Here is a 14,459-nt window from a genome sequence, read left to right on the forward strand (position 1 = left end):
CTCTCCCGGGAAACTCCAGGAGTACCTAATGTAGCGTCCACCGACTCCCGTAATAGATAATACGCCCCCCCCCCCCCCCCCCCATCACCCTCTCGCGCGCGCGCCTCGCCTCCCTCCATAGATTCTGTTTGCTTTGCTATCGATTGCGAGCAGGGGAGCCCATCATTCACCGGGCTTCAATCCATTTACATTTAAGCACAGCTCGCCGGGACTCGGCCTAATTAGCTCCACGGCTCCATTAGTCTACATTCTGCCGCGATCCATTCGTCACTTGCAAAGCGCGATCTCGGACGATCACTCGGGCGCCAATCCAGCAGCCGCGAACGGGCCTAAAACAAAGGAGCGGCGGAAGACACGCGATGGCTAACCCGGAAGCGGGCGCGGCGATCCGAGCGTCGCCTTGGCTGCGTCGCGAAGCGCTTGCAAACAGAATTTGACCAAAGCGCGCCGTTTTTGATCTGCATCGCGCGTTCAAAGCGTTTTGTTCCACTCGGCCGTCAATCAGTTCTCATCACGAGAAATGAAATCCAACCCGGAGCAAATGTGGGGCAGCAACATTTATTTGGCACTTCCCAGATAATTTGCTGGCGAGCCCGCTGGCCTCTCTCTCGCTTCCTTTTCAACAGGAATTCTCCATTTCCCTATAAAATGAAAATTCATCTGGAATTACATCTTATGTCATCATTATGTTTATTAAGCGTGGATGATGTATATGAACGGCGCCGGCTTGCCGCCGAGCGCTTAATGATGCATAAGATTAAGCCGAGGCTCTCGGCTGCGCCGCGACTCCCCTCCGCGACGCCGGGAGTCGGCGCGCCCGACGGCCATCGGGTGAACGCCAGCCACCGCCGCCGCCTCCCGCCGCCTACGACGCGCGACTTCCTATCCGAGCCCTTACCCGGTTCCTCTGACCAAAAAAAAAAAACAACAACAACAACAACCCCCCCCCCCCCCCCCCCCGGAACTTTCTTCCGCGCCACGCCGGATTCAAATCGTCAGTCTCCCACAAACGTCCGCGAGCAAAGAGGCTGAAATATGAAGGCAGAAATTGCCGCGGAAAGACGCCGGCAGAGGCTTTCGCCAAACTTCGCAGTAAACAACTACGTGGGAAACGAAGGCGGCCTCCGCGAGTCCCCCATATCGACGAGAAATACGGCCAGCGTCGGCCCGACACCAAAGAACTCGAGGAAGAAAGCGAATCATCGGTCAACGTCAAAGTCATCTTAAATGGTCATTGACCCACTTTCACACCGCTTTGAGCGTGTCGCGTTGATCAATAGAGGCTGTTTTGGGGAATATTGCGGGGAACAGAGTCATTGGATTTGCGTCTGGAATGGATTGAGGGGGGGGGGGAAGCGAGATTTCGCCGTCATCACGTGGTGAGCGCGAAAACCATCGCCGACCTTCACCGGAGAACAAGTGACAAAGGTCAGCCGCCAAGCAGGCCCGCCCCGGGTCTCCAACCGCATTGCGGGTCTTCGGAGCCTCACTCGCCCCCCCAAAAGCGAGACGCGGGTTGATCCGGGTACGTTGGGGGGGGGGGGGCGGCCTCCGTCCATACCTCCGCAAACTATCGACACGCATGATCGCGCTCGCCGCTCAAGAACAATCTCCGTCGGGCGACAGCTTGATGAATGCGCGGCGTCCGACGGGAAGCCGCGGCCTCAAATAAAGAGGCATGTTCCAACAAGTCCTGTCCAAACGCCATCGATCCAATCATCCCGAGAGACGCACGCGCGGCCGTCCGGCGTCGCGTGCCGACTCAGCCGGGACGGAGGCTGCCGCCGCCCCTCCTCGGCTCATTTTTCTCCTCCGCCCCGCGTTGGGATCACATGCTGCCACCGGGAAAAAGGCCCAGCCTAGGCCGTCCTGCGACTTCAAGTACGCGAAGCGCGCGGGAGCGGGAAATGCCGCACGCGAGGACCGAGCTCAAAATCAAACGGTGGCCGTCCGGCGCGTGTGGCGGCCTCGCGACAAAATGCGCACCCAACTGAATCGCGTCGCTCGACTTATTCCCTCGTCGGAGCCGTCAAATGTTTTTCAGCGCGGCATCCCAAGAAAAGCCGCATGCGACCGCAAAGAGCGAGCGCGTGGGCGCGCTGAGCGGGTGCGCACGCGGGGCGCCAGCCTCCCGTTTTCGCCCGCAATCGTCGTCATGTAGAAGGTGAAAGAGACAATTACGAGTAGCCCCTGCGCAGCCCCATCTGAGCAGTGATGAGGTGAGCGTCCCCCCCCAACCCCCCTTTCATGGCAAGAAGACGCAGAGAGAGAAAGCGAGCGAGAGAGGATGCCGTCCGCGGTGACCCGACCTTGACACGCGCGAGCACAACGGCTGCCGAGGCTAATACCTCATCATCTCCACTTTGACTTTGAGCTTGCACGCGCTTTGCCGCCATAAAACAAAGGAGAGCAGTGCGGACAAACACTCGTAAACTACGACAATGAACATAGGCGCCCCCCCCCCCCCCACCATCGCCCCCGCCCCGAGAAGGAAAGCGTGTGGTTTGTTCCGCTCTGAAAATGGAATTGTAAATCCAAAGCTAAAGCTGCAGCGCGCGATTTTTTTTCTTCCGAGCCCCCGCAAAACGGGCGCCTGAGGGGAAGATCTGGAACGGTACCAAGCAGTGGGGTGGATGCATGCATATAGATAAATATAGATATGCTCAAAATAATCGAGAAAAAAAAGTACACTTTGGTGGGGTGGGACGTTAAAAAAAAAATTAAAATTAAAAAGTGAGCTCGAAGCATAAACGGCAACCATTTTCAAAAAGTGTCACAGAGAAGTCGGCAAATGCTTCGAAAGATGGAAAGAGGGCAGTTAGCGCCTGGATCAAAAAGCGCCAAGAGCAAGTTAGTGGAAACGGGAAGCTGGGCAAGCGGCGCCGGCAGCGCAAGCGGCGCCGGCAGCGCAAGCGGCGCCGGCAGCGCAACCGGCGAGTCGCGACTCCGACAAAAAGGACAGCGCAAGTCAGTGAGCAGAGCAGGAACTGAAAACTGCAAACGTGTCGCCGGCGGGAAAGTTGGCGACTTTTTTTACGTCGCCGACTATCGCAAAAGAAGCCGAAATGCAAAGTGAGAGACTGCGCTCCAAACAGGAAGTTGGTCAACATAAACTATGAAGTTGGTCAACTAAAAAAACCCCGTTCGTGACCATATCCAAAAGCGCTTGCGGAAAGTTCCACCAAAGTGGACTAAAGTACAACGAAACTCTGAAGGCCGTCGGAACGTTAATCACGAAGACGTGCGCGGGAGCCGTCAGGCTAATGAGCAGCGGCGGCATATTAATGGCGCCGCACGTACCATCCGTTCAGCCTAAATGGCGCTTTGTGACAAGGCCTTTTAATTACAGCTCGCGCAGAAGAAGCCGAAAGGAGCGCGCGGCCTTCGTGGCGCCAACGTCGCCATCTGGCCCTTTCCGCCCCTTCTCGTCCTCACCTCCCGTTTTGCTACCAAAGAGCTTTGGATTGACGGGGCCTTCCGCGGCCCACTCGGTACGGAAAACAGACCGGACGTACGAACGCAAGCGCCGGCGAACGTTTCGTTTATTCGCTCGGGCCGTCGCACTCGCCGAACCTTGGCCGTCCGTCGCCGTCAACGATGAGCGACGGACTTTGCGTTTCGCGGCCCGCCGACGCCTCTCCGGTTTTCATGTCAGCTCCTCCTCTAACCGGTATAAATGGCGTCTTGAAAGCCAAAGCGAGTCGAAGCATTCGCTCCTACCGCCGCTCTGCGGGATGACGGAAAGCGATAAATCTCAACCGATGCCGACGCCGAAACGCGACACCGACGGAACGCGGCGGACTCACGGGGAAATCGAGAGCCTTTGCCAAGCGTGACCTTTATTGTGCGCGCGTGTGCGCGTCCAGTAACGTGAATCATCCGTTAGGTGTGGTTAAGACGAGGTTCCCTCAAGGCGGAGTGGAGGATCAAGACAAATCCTCCCTTCTTCTCCATCGACTCTGAGATGAAATATAAATCGAGATGGTGGGGCGGGTGGTGACTGGGAGTAGAACGTTGCGGGGGCGCGCGCGCGCGTGATCGAATTGCGCTCAGGGCCGAGGGCTAACGCTAGCGTCGCGCGGACAAGGTCGCAGTCGTATGGGGGGGAAGTGGCCCGGGCACATCATCCCGCAGTTCCCGAGCGAGGCTGCCGCAAAATGCATCGAAAGTTGCTTGGGGACTAAAAGCGTGGCGAGACGGATCCGCTCGGCAAAAAAGTTCCCCCTCGCCATGGCGGCGACGACTGGTTTGAAAATAGCTATCTCAACTCTCTCTCTTTTTTTGGAAACGGTAGGCAGGCAAATCCGAATGCGGTCGTTACTCACCTTGAGCGTCATCAGGCAGGAGCATGAAAATGAGGCAGAGAAGGTCCCCAACTCAACTCCGGTGGACATTCCTGCAAGGCAGAAAGGAAAATGGCTTCAGAATCAACAAATCCCATTCGCACTCATGTGATGATTTGGATCAATAGTCACAAAATGCTGCGCTTGGCTGCACGTGAATATTTGATCAATGTTGATCGGGAGCTTCTTTCAGAACCCCCCCGGCCGAAGTTATTTGCACACATTGTTTCCTTTTGATCATGCGTTAATGACGCGAGCGTGCTTTGGAGGAGGTCATTCTTTCCATTTGTTATGTTTGGACAAATCATTAACATGATCATTTGTTATCATTAAGCACTATTTTTTTCCTTGGGGGAGGAAAGGGAGGGGGGGGGGGCGGTCATTTTCTCCCGCATCGCTTTGGATGGAAACTAATGCGGACCCGCTAATGCATCAGCTGAATATTACAGCTCGAAAACTTGTCTTCACCGAGGGTGGGAGGGGGCGGGGGGACAGGCTGCATCGTAACGGTTCCAAATGATTGCAAAGTTTTCAGGATGAAGATGAGCGAAAAACAACATTCCTCATTGCGATCAATTACACACCAAAATAACGCGAGCTCAAAAGAGGTTCGTAATCCCGGCGGCCCTCTGGAAGAACCAAGAAACATTTTTTTTTCTCCCCGCTTTCAAACGTCCTCCTTGGAGAAGCCTTCGCTGCCATTTGCGCCACGATTGATATTTGGGTAATTGATTATCCCTTTGCGAGCGGCGCGTGGCACCTCAATCCTATTTTGGCGGCCATCTGGGCTCGGCAAATTGCTCCCCGGAGAGGCCGGAGTTGATAGGAAGTAATTATTCCCAAGTCATTTTGCTTTGCAGGTGCTCAGCATTGACCTGCCCCCCCCCCCCCAAATAAATAAATCAAAATCTCTCTACTGTAGACAGAGCCGGTCACCTTTAGAACACAACGGCTTTTATTTCGACTGAAACTCCAAGTTGGTTTCTTTTCTCCCCCCGCCCAACCCCCCTTCGGTGCTTTCACTCAGCCCCTTGCTGCGAAGCACTTCGTCAAATTGATGATCCAGTCAACTAATTCCCAGTCTATGTTTAGCCAAAGTATGATAGACTGATTGGATCCCCGGGGGTGCGATTCTCTCGCTTGTGTCCGGGAGGAAGCACTGATGTCAGACCGACTGGAGCCCGTCAACAAAAGAGGGCCGTCGGGGCGGCGTTCAGCAACCCGGGAGACTCGCGGGTCCCTTTTGGGGGGGGGGGGGGGCACTCCGACTCTGTCCCGCTTTTTCCAAAATGCTCCTCTTCGGGCCACGCCGCATGGATGTGAAAATAGGATGGCGGCGTTAAGCTAATAGATGACGAGGGACGCTTTCTATTCGGAACCAACGCAAGTTCCTTAAAAAAAAACATATCCAATTATCGGCCGGCGTGGAATTCTGCAATCGACCTGGAATTTGGTGGGCGTGTCTATCACAATTGGATGCAGGGGAAAAAGGAAGAAAAAGAAAAAAGCTGTCATTTTGCTTTGCGGCACCTTTTTCGCTGAGCAAAAGCTTTCAATTTGGGAATTTTTACCCAGAGTTTATGTTCATTCCGCAAGCCTCCAGACACAAGGCTTGCGCGCTTTGGAATAATTGTTGCTCCGAGGAGGGTAAATCTCAGGAGGTGAGGGGGAAAAAAAAAAAAGATTTGAGTCAATGACTGTGTCAGTTTCTATTTATTTGCCGCAGGCGGCACTCGTAGACGGCCATTAGCGGGCGGCGCAATAAAGACGAGCGCACGTTAGCCGAAAAAGTTATCACTGGAGCGCTCCCCGCGGAGGGGCGGGGGGGGGGGGGGGGGCACGACGGGGGAACCAATTACCGCGCCTCGGCAGAGGGACGCGCCATAAAGTGCCACGACGGTCGGCCGCGGTGGCCGTAGATCAGTCCTTATGGAGGCGCGCGCGCCGCGTGCCATTAACGCAAACGGCCTTTCTTACATGAAGGCCGTACGCTAAAAAGCGCCGAGCGTGACAAAACACTAACAAAGTTCTAAACAAAAACGAGCAAGTGGCTAATTTGATGGCGTCGTGCGGCGAAGCTTCCCGCTTTCCTTCCGAGTCAACTCGTCGCGGAAACAACCGAAGAATTCTTTTGAAAGCCACAGCGGTCGTTGTCAAACGCGGTGCGGTGCGCCTTGGAAGGAGCGCTCGGGCCGCACCTGAACGTCGACAACAACAAAAATCTTTGCAAATGCCGAATCGAAACAACGCGTACTAACCAGGAAGTCACCGTGCGATTTCAAAAAGATTGTCGCTCTCTGTTAAGTGCTATTTTTTCATTGTATCCATTTAGTTTGAAAGAAGAGCAACACGGTTTCTCCCCGGCGAGCTATTTTTAGAACAGCCCCCCCCCCCCCCAGCACCGTCAACATCCCAGACGGAGTTTCGCAAGCGCCGACGCCGAGCCGAGCGTCTCCGAAGCAATGAATACGTGCAAGTCATCATCCGCTATTTTAATCCCCAGATAGCCACTCAAACAGAGGGGGTGGGGGGGGGGGGGCGACTTTCCCGCTTTCAATCTGGGATTAAAGCCGCTGCAGCTCCGACAATGCACAGGAAGCGGGGATGAAAAGCGTTCGGGAGGCGCCGGGCAAAAGGCTACTGCGGCGCGGACAAGGCGAGGGAGGAGAGCCTGCCAAAGAAACGGCGCGGGGGGGAAGAGATTATCACGGCTTCTATGTCGGTCAAACACGGCCAACACAAAGAAGGGGGACGGGGGGGGCCGGGGGGCCAGGGGGCGGGCACCCTTCCGAGGGCCGCGAGGACCTCTCCGCGGTAACTGCGGCCCTGTTGAAGAATGTCTGTAATCCGCCAGCCTTTCAAACAATTTCTGCGGGGGGGGGGTTGCCATGTTTTGCTCACCCACTTTTTCCAGCTAATGAGAGCCGGCTGCCATTGTCCGAAAATGACAATTGCACTTTTCTGATCTTTTGTGCACTCTTGTTGACAGTGCTACTTGACTAAGCAGTCGGACATGGAGAGGATATGACACCCCCCCCCCCCCCCCTCAGTGCCCCTTTTCGTGTATGTTCAAAGGGAGGAGGAAGCGGGTCCCAGGTTTACATGGAGAATTAGACTTAAAAGGGCTTCGAGAGAGGCGACGACCTTAGAGGAAAGTTCCAAGAAGAAGGAAAGCTCGATTTTGGTTTCCACCCCCCACCCCTCTCTTTTTCTTCCGCCCCTGGCCGACAGATGCTCGGGGCAGATGGCCTTGAAATTAGCCCAAAATGGCCAAAGGAGAAATGAGCGCACATACGAGAGGTCTGGGGAGGATGAACGCGGTGAAATAAAGATTAAAAATGCCACGGCGGACGAGGGCTTCGGGCGCGAGCGGCGGGAGGTCCGCGGCGTCGCCTCGCCAACGCAACGCGACAAAAGGACCCCGGCGTGCCATCGAAACAACTTATTCATAAATCGACCGGGTCCGTCCGTCCGGCGGGAGCCAAACGGGGAGGCCAGGCGGGAATTTGGCTCCAGCAAAATAATGCGGGCATTTTGTGTGCATTTTGACACGGCGGCTTTTTGTTTGAGTTGTGGTTTGAATCTCTTGTGTCTTTTAACATGCGCGGGCAGAAAAATGAGTCAAATCAACAAGCTGCTCAAAAAACCCCCCAAAAGGCTGAATCGTCATGATTTCAGGTTTCCATTGCAGTTACAATTGAAATGATAGTCGTGGTAGACATCTAAAAAAAAGAACGAAAGAGTGCAAGATTACCAGCGGCAATCGTCTGCGTCTGCTGGATTTATCGGTGGCGGGCTGCCAGCGAGCGCGCACTCGTCAAAGTCAGCATCTCAAGTGCTGCAAGGGGGGAAAAAATGGCGGCGTTTACATTTTGCTATCATTGCCCCCCCCCCCCCCCGCCACCTTTGCCCATAAGGAATATGGATAACAAATGAAATATTCCACCACCCCGGTCTGATTTATTTCTGGCATTATCTGCAACTATCACCCTGGCAATTTAAAGGATAGCTGGCCTCGTTCGAGAAAGGAGGAGGGAGGGGGGGGGGCTTCTCTCGCCGGGGGCCTGACAGCCTATCATCATCTTCGGCGCTCGGCATAAACAGGTCAGGACTGAGAGAGGGTCTTCCGGATCCTTTAAGGATTGCGGCCCGCAGAATTTCTAAATAGGAATCCGAGGCCGAAAAGGCAAAGAGAAAAAAGAAAAAAACGGGGACAATCCTTTCGGCGACGCCGCCCCAAGAAAGGAGAAAGCGGCGGCAATTGAGAGCGCCGCATCCAAACGTTCTCCGAGTTGAAGTAACAACACGACATCGGACACCGACCGCCGCAATCCCATTTCTGTCTGGATTGTCGGGGAAGCCGTGACCACAGGACACACACATGAGGCGAAATAGTTGTATTAGCTAAACTCTACTGTCGGGGGTGGTCCATTATAGAATTCTCCAAAAAAATAATAATAATTTTGTACGGCCGCACACATTTGCTGAGATGTGTCAATTCAGAGAAAATGTGTTTTTGTCATACACGCTAACTCCGTCACGTCGGTGCCACATTTAGAAAGTTGCCATCCACACTTTTTTTTTTTTTTTTTTTTTTTTTATCGTTGCAAAGCAAAGATGGTTGTTGTGGTCCCCCGAGGGCCCCGGCCCCGCCCCCGCGCCGACGCAGCGGTTCCGAGTACCTAAAAGGGGAATTGAGCGGCGAGGGAGGGAGCGAGCCGGGAGGGAGGATGACGGGGCCGCTTGCTTGCAAATGTTGGGGACCGAGAAAAAAATAAAAAATAAAAAAATCACCTTAAATCAAGATAAAAGACTGAAATGGAAACTAAGAGCGGCCACAACCCCGTGGACCACCGCGGGGGCCCCTAATGGAAACACATGGCTGACACTTGCTGGTGTTGTCAGCAGACAGTGGGACAGGCTTTTTGGGCCCCCCCCCCCCCCCCCCGCTTTTTAATCATTTGAAATGAGAACGGAGCATATGTGGTGACAAAGACGCACCATCTTTCTCCATTTCAGGTACGGTGGTGGGGGAGAAAAAAATCGCCAGATTGTATGGCCGGGAAATTCCATTTAAAAAGAAGTGGCGCTAACCTATTACACTTCAATTCCCTTTTAGGAATATTCTCCCTGGGGAAAAGCGGCGGCATCGCCGGGGGGGGGGGGGCAGACAAGATAGAAATTTAAAAAAGATAAATAGCGTCATTAATCTGCAACGTTTCTCTTCCATTATCCCTGAAAATGAGCATTTTGTTTTTTGTTTTTTTTTGCTCGTCGTCGTCTTTCCTCTCCATCCATAATTAGCTCCTTCCGCACGATTCGCAAGCTGGAAAATGGCCGCGTTTGGAAAATCCAAAGCGCGTCATTAAGTGGGATTTGGCATCATATCATTTATCTTTATATACAGGAACGGCGGCCTCTGGATCTTGATTGCGTTTTTTGTTTCGCCAGCAGGAGGAAGAAGAGGAGGAGGAGGAGGAGGGGGGGGGGGAGAGCTCGAACGCCGACTGCGTGAGCAGGAAAAGTCTTGGCTCTTACTCATGCCGCGGTCATTTCGAGCAATTTGTCTCCCAGTGACAAAAGGAGCGTTCTTTGTGACGTGGCGCTATTACGGCTACTTTGCTGCTAAAGTGGCAACGGCGATTCTGACAGAAAAACAAATCATTGAGACGCTACAGGAAATGATGCCGCTAAGCTTTCAAATGTCTTTCACTTTAATTTCGCATTCTTCTCATCGCATTCACAGCAACGGGTTGACGGCGACCCAGAAACGGTGCATTGCTTTGCACTGCCATTCTCATCATCATCCTCATCATCATCCTGCTTTAGTAGGGGGGGGGGGGGGGTCGAACTCGGCCGTGAGCGCTTTAGCATAAAAATGCCATTTTGCCGGCAAAGCGCAGCGAGCACTTTTGGACACGGGCCATGACGGGAGCGCACGATCAAAGCCGGCGAGCATCCAAGATGGAGCCCATCCCGCTGAGCCGCGCGACAATCCGACGGCGGCGAGCAGAAGGCGGCAAGGAGGCACGCGACTGGGATTGCAGGGGGGGGGGGGGGGTCTCGTTCGACACCATTCAGGGCCAATTTGTAAGGCCGGCTGTTGAAGACGGGCCAAAGAGCGGCGAACAGCTGGAGCCCCGCCGTGATTGATCAGCGCGGGCCTCCGAGAACTTCATTTGGAGATGAATGCAGACAAAACGTCGGTGTTGAGCGCAAGCGCCATTGAGCGCCGACAAACGACCTCACCTCGAGCTGACGCCCAAAGGGAGGTCCTCGCCTCCCGCTCATTAGCATTTTTATGACAAAATTATCCTCGACTGTATTTATGTCAACAACGTGCCATTGAGGTGGCGGGGACTCAGCCTGGCAAAGGCGTTGTTGATTTTGGTTGCCGAGCGAGGACATCATATGCATGCCGGGCCACTAGGTGACAGTGTCACGTTGAAAACAAACGCGAAGCGCATGCGCCATAAATATCGGCCTGGGGCGTTCCGACAAGGCTGGCGTGTAATCGGAGGCACCGATGGGTCGGCGATAAGGCCTTTATATAAAAAAAAAAAGCCATAAAAATCTTATTTCCACTTTTAATCAAGTTTTGACGCGGCGCCACCTAATGGTGCGTTTGAAAACCGAAGCCCCTCTGCTTTGGACAAGCACTGATCAAACGAGACGGCTGCCCGTTTGTCACGCTAATGGCGCGGCAACAGGCCCGTTTTCGACACATGCCGACAAGCGGTTTGGCGGCGTCCCCGTCACGGGGCTCTGCCGGTGTCGCCGACGCACGCCCGCGTCTGACGCGGGTCAGTGACGAGGCGGAAGGTGGCCGGCCGCCTCTGACCGGCCGCCGGAGATGACCTCATCACCGTTGGTGGGAAATTTCGTCGGCGCGGTTTGAGGTTTTTGTTGTTGTTGTTTTGGGAGGGGGGAGGTGGGGGCTGCTTTATTGTTTTTGATGATGCACGGGCACCTTTTATCAACACGACGCCGTCACCTAAACGAAGGTCACAAAAGGCCGAGCGGTGCGACCAAGGCTGGCCGCTGCGGACCCCAAAACAGCCGAGATACTCCAAGCATGGGCGATCTGAATCATGAAGAATAATGTTTAGCCGGGCACATGATTACAATGTCTTTTGTTTTTGTTTTTTTGGTGGGGGGTGGGGGGGGGGGGGATTGCAGAGACTGGCATTTTTTGTGGCTTTTGGCAGCCCGAGTCCGGGCGCTCGGGCTCCATTTGCTAGCACGCTGTGTTTAATTTTACAATAGACAGAAGAAAAAAAAATCGGGGAAAAAAAATACCCAACGCCAGATTGATATGACACAGATGTAAATATGCCCCCCCCGTCCCAGCCCCCCCCCTTCCTGCCTCCTTTCCATCTGGCAGACAATACTTGAAAATTCTTAATCCATGAGCAGCCACCAAACATCACAAATGAAACATGCTTTACTGTCTCTCCCCCCCCCCCCCCCCTCTCATTGCCGTTTTCTTGGGATGGCGCCTTCGCTCAAACGACGCGCTCGCTTCCCACCTCGCGTTCATTAGCCGCCCCGGCACCATACGACACAGTCATCATTTGGTAATTAAACCTTTGCTCGTTTGAATATGAAAAGCTGGCGAGGGGGCCGTCATAAAAAAAAAAAAATCCTTTTTTCCTGCCGCACCGCACGTCGAGAAAAATGAGAAATCGAGTGGAGGGGCAAAACAACAACAACAACAACTTGTGGGGAAGGCTTCACTCGTGCCAAACGAACGCCGCTGTGGATTGTCAAATTCCAAGCCGGCAGATAAGCCAAGAAATCATGTCACTTTTTTCACACCGTGCAGTGATTACATCGCAAAATAATTTCCTTTTTTTTTTGGGGGGGGGGGATGATTTCCTCCGTTTGCTGTATGAAATTTGCGCGGCCATCCTATTTTCGTGGTTGACGGGCCCATTCGTTGGTTTGGGATGGAAGATCGAGAAAGAGCGGCACGGAATGCCGTCGGAAACGAGAGATGTTTTTTATGGCCTCGGCCCTTTCGAGCGCAGAAGTAAGCAACGACAATAAAGCAGGAACGGACATCGAGAGGTGGCGATAACATGGCAGTGGCGCGGAGGGGATTTTTTTAAAGTTCAACCTGACGTGATAAGCGCGGCGCATCACATCGGCGTCTGCGTGCACTAAACACTCTTATGGGGCTGCCAGACAACGGGGTCGGCTCGCTCGCCCGCCCGCCCCAGGACAAGGAAGCGCAAACGCACACACGCAGCCGAGAGCAGAGCGTCATTCCAAAGTAGTGGCTTCTTCTTTACGAGCACTAAACAATCCGGCGACGTCGCCCTCACAGTGAAGAAAAGCATCGATAGGCTCAAGCATTCTTGAGATTCATAAGTGCCTTTTATGAAGAACTAATAACATGAATGTGAAGACTAATGATTGCGCGCGGTAATCGGGAAACAAACGTCAAGACGCAAGACCGGCATTTCCAGAAATCCCTTCCATCCTTGATCACTTATATTTGGGATGGCGCGAGCGGGACTCAGGCTCCCTCTAGTGGCACGTGAAAGAATCGCCGAATGAAATCTTCAAACTGTCGCTTGTTCTTTTGAAACTGGTACAGTACGTGCGCCGAGTACGGCTCAGTTGGGGCTCACTCGTCAATGCGTTTCCATGCGACCCATTTAGAAATGTTTCAACATTTAGCTCCAACTTTGATTTGAACTTCTAAAAATGTTTGCAATTTCCCCACATTGAAGCACACACAGTGGCGATGTCCAAGCTGTGCGTGACGCCACCGTGGCTCAGCAGAGACAAAGGAAGGTTCGCAATAGCGGGGACGAGTGGGAACATGAAGTGGGTTGGGAGCCCCCCCGGGTCTTTATTATGCGCCCACATGGACACGAGCCGCGCTTCCCATATTGCCGCCGTGTGACTGGAAGCTGTTGGCTGTCTGCTCGGGACGCGGGCGGCGGGCCGGGACGGCCCCTCGGGCTCGTCCGCGGCGGGACGCCATTCCGACCTGCCGTTGGGGGGCGGCCGCAGCCCCGCTGCCTCCGCGTATTTCCCTTCTTACCAGGGCAAAATGGAGACGTTCCGAGCGGGTGTGACATTGAAACGAAAAAAAAGAAAAGAAGGGGGTGGGGGGAACGATAACAAAGCGGCGCACAAGGCGAAAGTATCCACGTGGAAACGGGGGTTGACCTTCTGTTCCCGGCAGTACCATCACTCCTACTGCACGTAAAGAAGTTTTTGACGGCCTAGTTTGAATCCAGCACTGCAGGGCACGTTTCATAATTAGCCGCAAATCTGCATAACGAATGACTGATTTCCAGTCTTCGGGTGCTCTTCGCTCCTTTCAGGGGAGTGCTGGGACTTGGTCCCGCGATTGCATGTTGATCTGACAGGGACATTCGCCGAGACTTGCGCGACGTGTGTTTTACGTCGAGGCTCATGTCGGTGTCGCAAATGAGGGCGTTGTACCCGGGGGGGGATCCCAAACTCCACAAGTGTGCTCAGGGTGCCAATCATAACAATAATATCAAATGAAACATTTTTCTTGTCTCACCCAAAAACATTGGTGTCAAAGTCAGGTCCCGGAGGGCCGCTGTGCTGCATGTTTTCCAAGTCTCGCTGTTGCAACGCACCTGATTCAAATGAACAGCTCATCAGCAAGCTCTGCGCAAGCCTGACATTGAACCTGTTTACTTGAATCAGGTGTGTCGCAACAGGGAGACTTGGAAGACATGCAGGACAGCGGCCCCCCAGGACCTGAGCTTGACACCTATGCAAAAAGCACATTTTATGGGGGCCCAAGAAGGGGTGGGGTGGGGGTTGCTACAAGAGAAGGGGGCCCTTTAGGATGGGGGGGGGGGGAGTTTGAATAATTTTAAAAAAAAAAGGGGGGGTTGCTTTAAGGGAAATGTGCAACCAGTCGTGAAATTACAGCCTATAGTGCAACATATTGTAGCACAAGCTCTGTCCAAAAACACTAACAATGAAATCATCATTAAAAAAAAAATAAATACATCCCCCAACCTCCCCAGGAGGCGGCAATTACAGGCTCTCACCCCGGCCAATATGAAAATATGAAGGTTAAACTATCCGACAACGTCAGTGTTATTTCCACATCGGGCG

The 14,459-nt window shown here is 53.6% G+C and overlaps 1 protein-coding gene across 1 annotated transcript in view; it reads right to left on the bottom strand.

Annotated features, from left to right (window-relative positions):
- The window catches only part of fbxl15 (F-box and leucine-rich repeat protein 15), a 68,010-nt gene that overhangs the window by 18,018 nt on the left and 35,533 nt on the right, over nt 1-14,459 (bottom strand). Inside the window, exon 7 of the mRNA XM_086138463.1 lies at nt 4,326-4,396. Coding sequence (XP_085994589.1) covers nt 4,378-4,396 — 19 coding nt within the window. The 3' untranslated portion in view covers nt 4,326-4,377. The remainder of the gene's footprint in view (nt 1-4,325; nt 4,397-14,459) is intronic.

This window comes from Hippocampus guttulatus, chromosome 19 (assembly GCF_054856545.1).
Source record: "Hippocampus guttulatus isolate MCC_2025c chromosome 19, RoL_Hgut_1.0, whole genome shotgun sequence".
NCBI lineage: Eukaryota > Metazoa > Chordata > Actinopteri > Syngnathiformes > Syngnathidae > Hippocampus > Hippocampus guttulatus.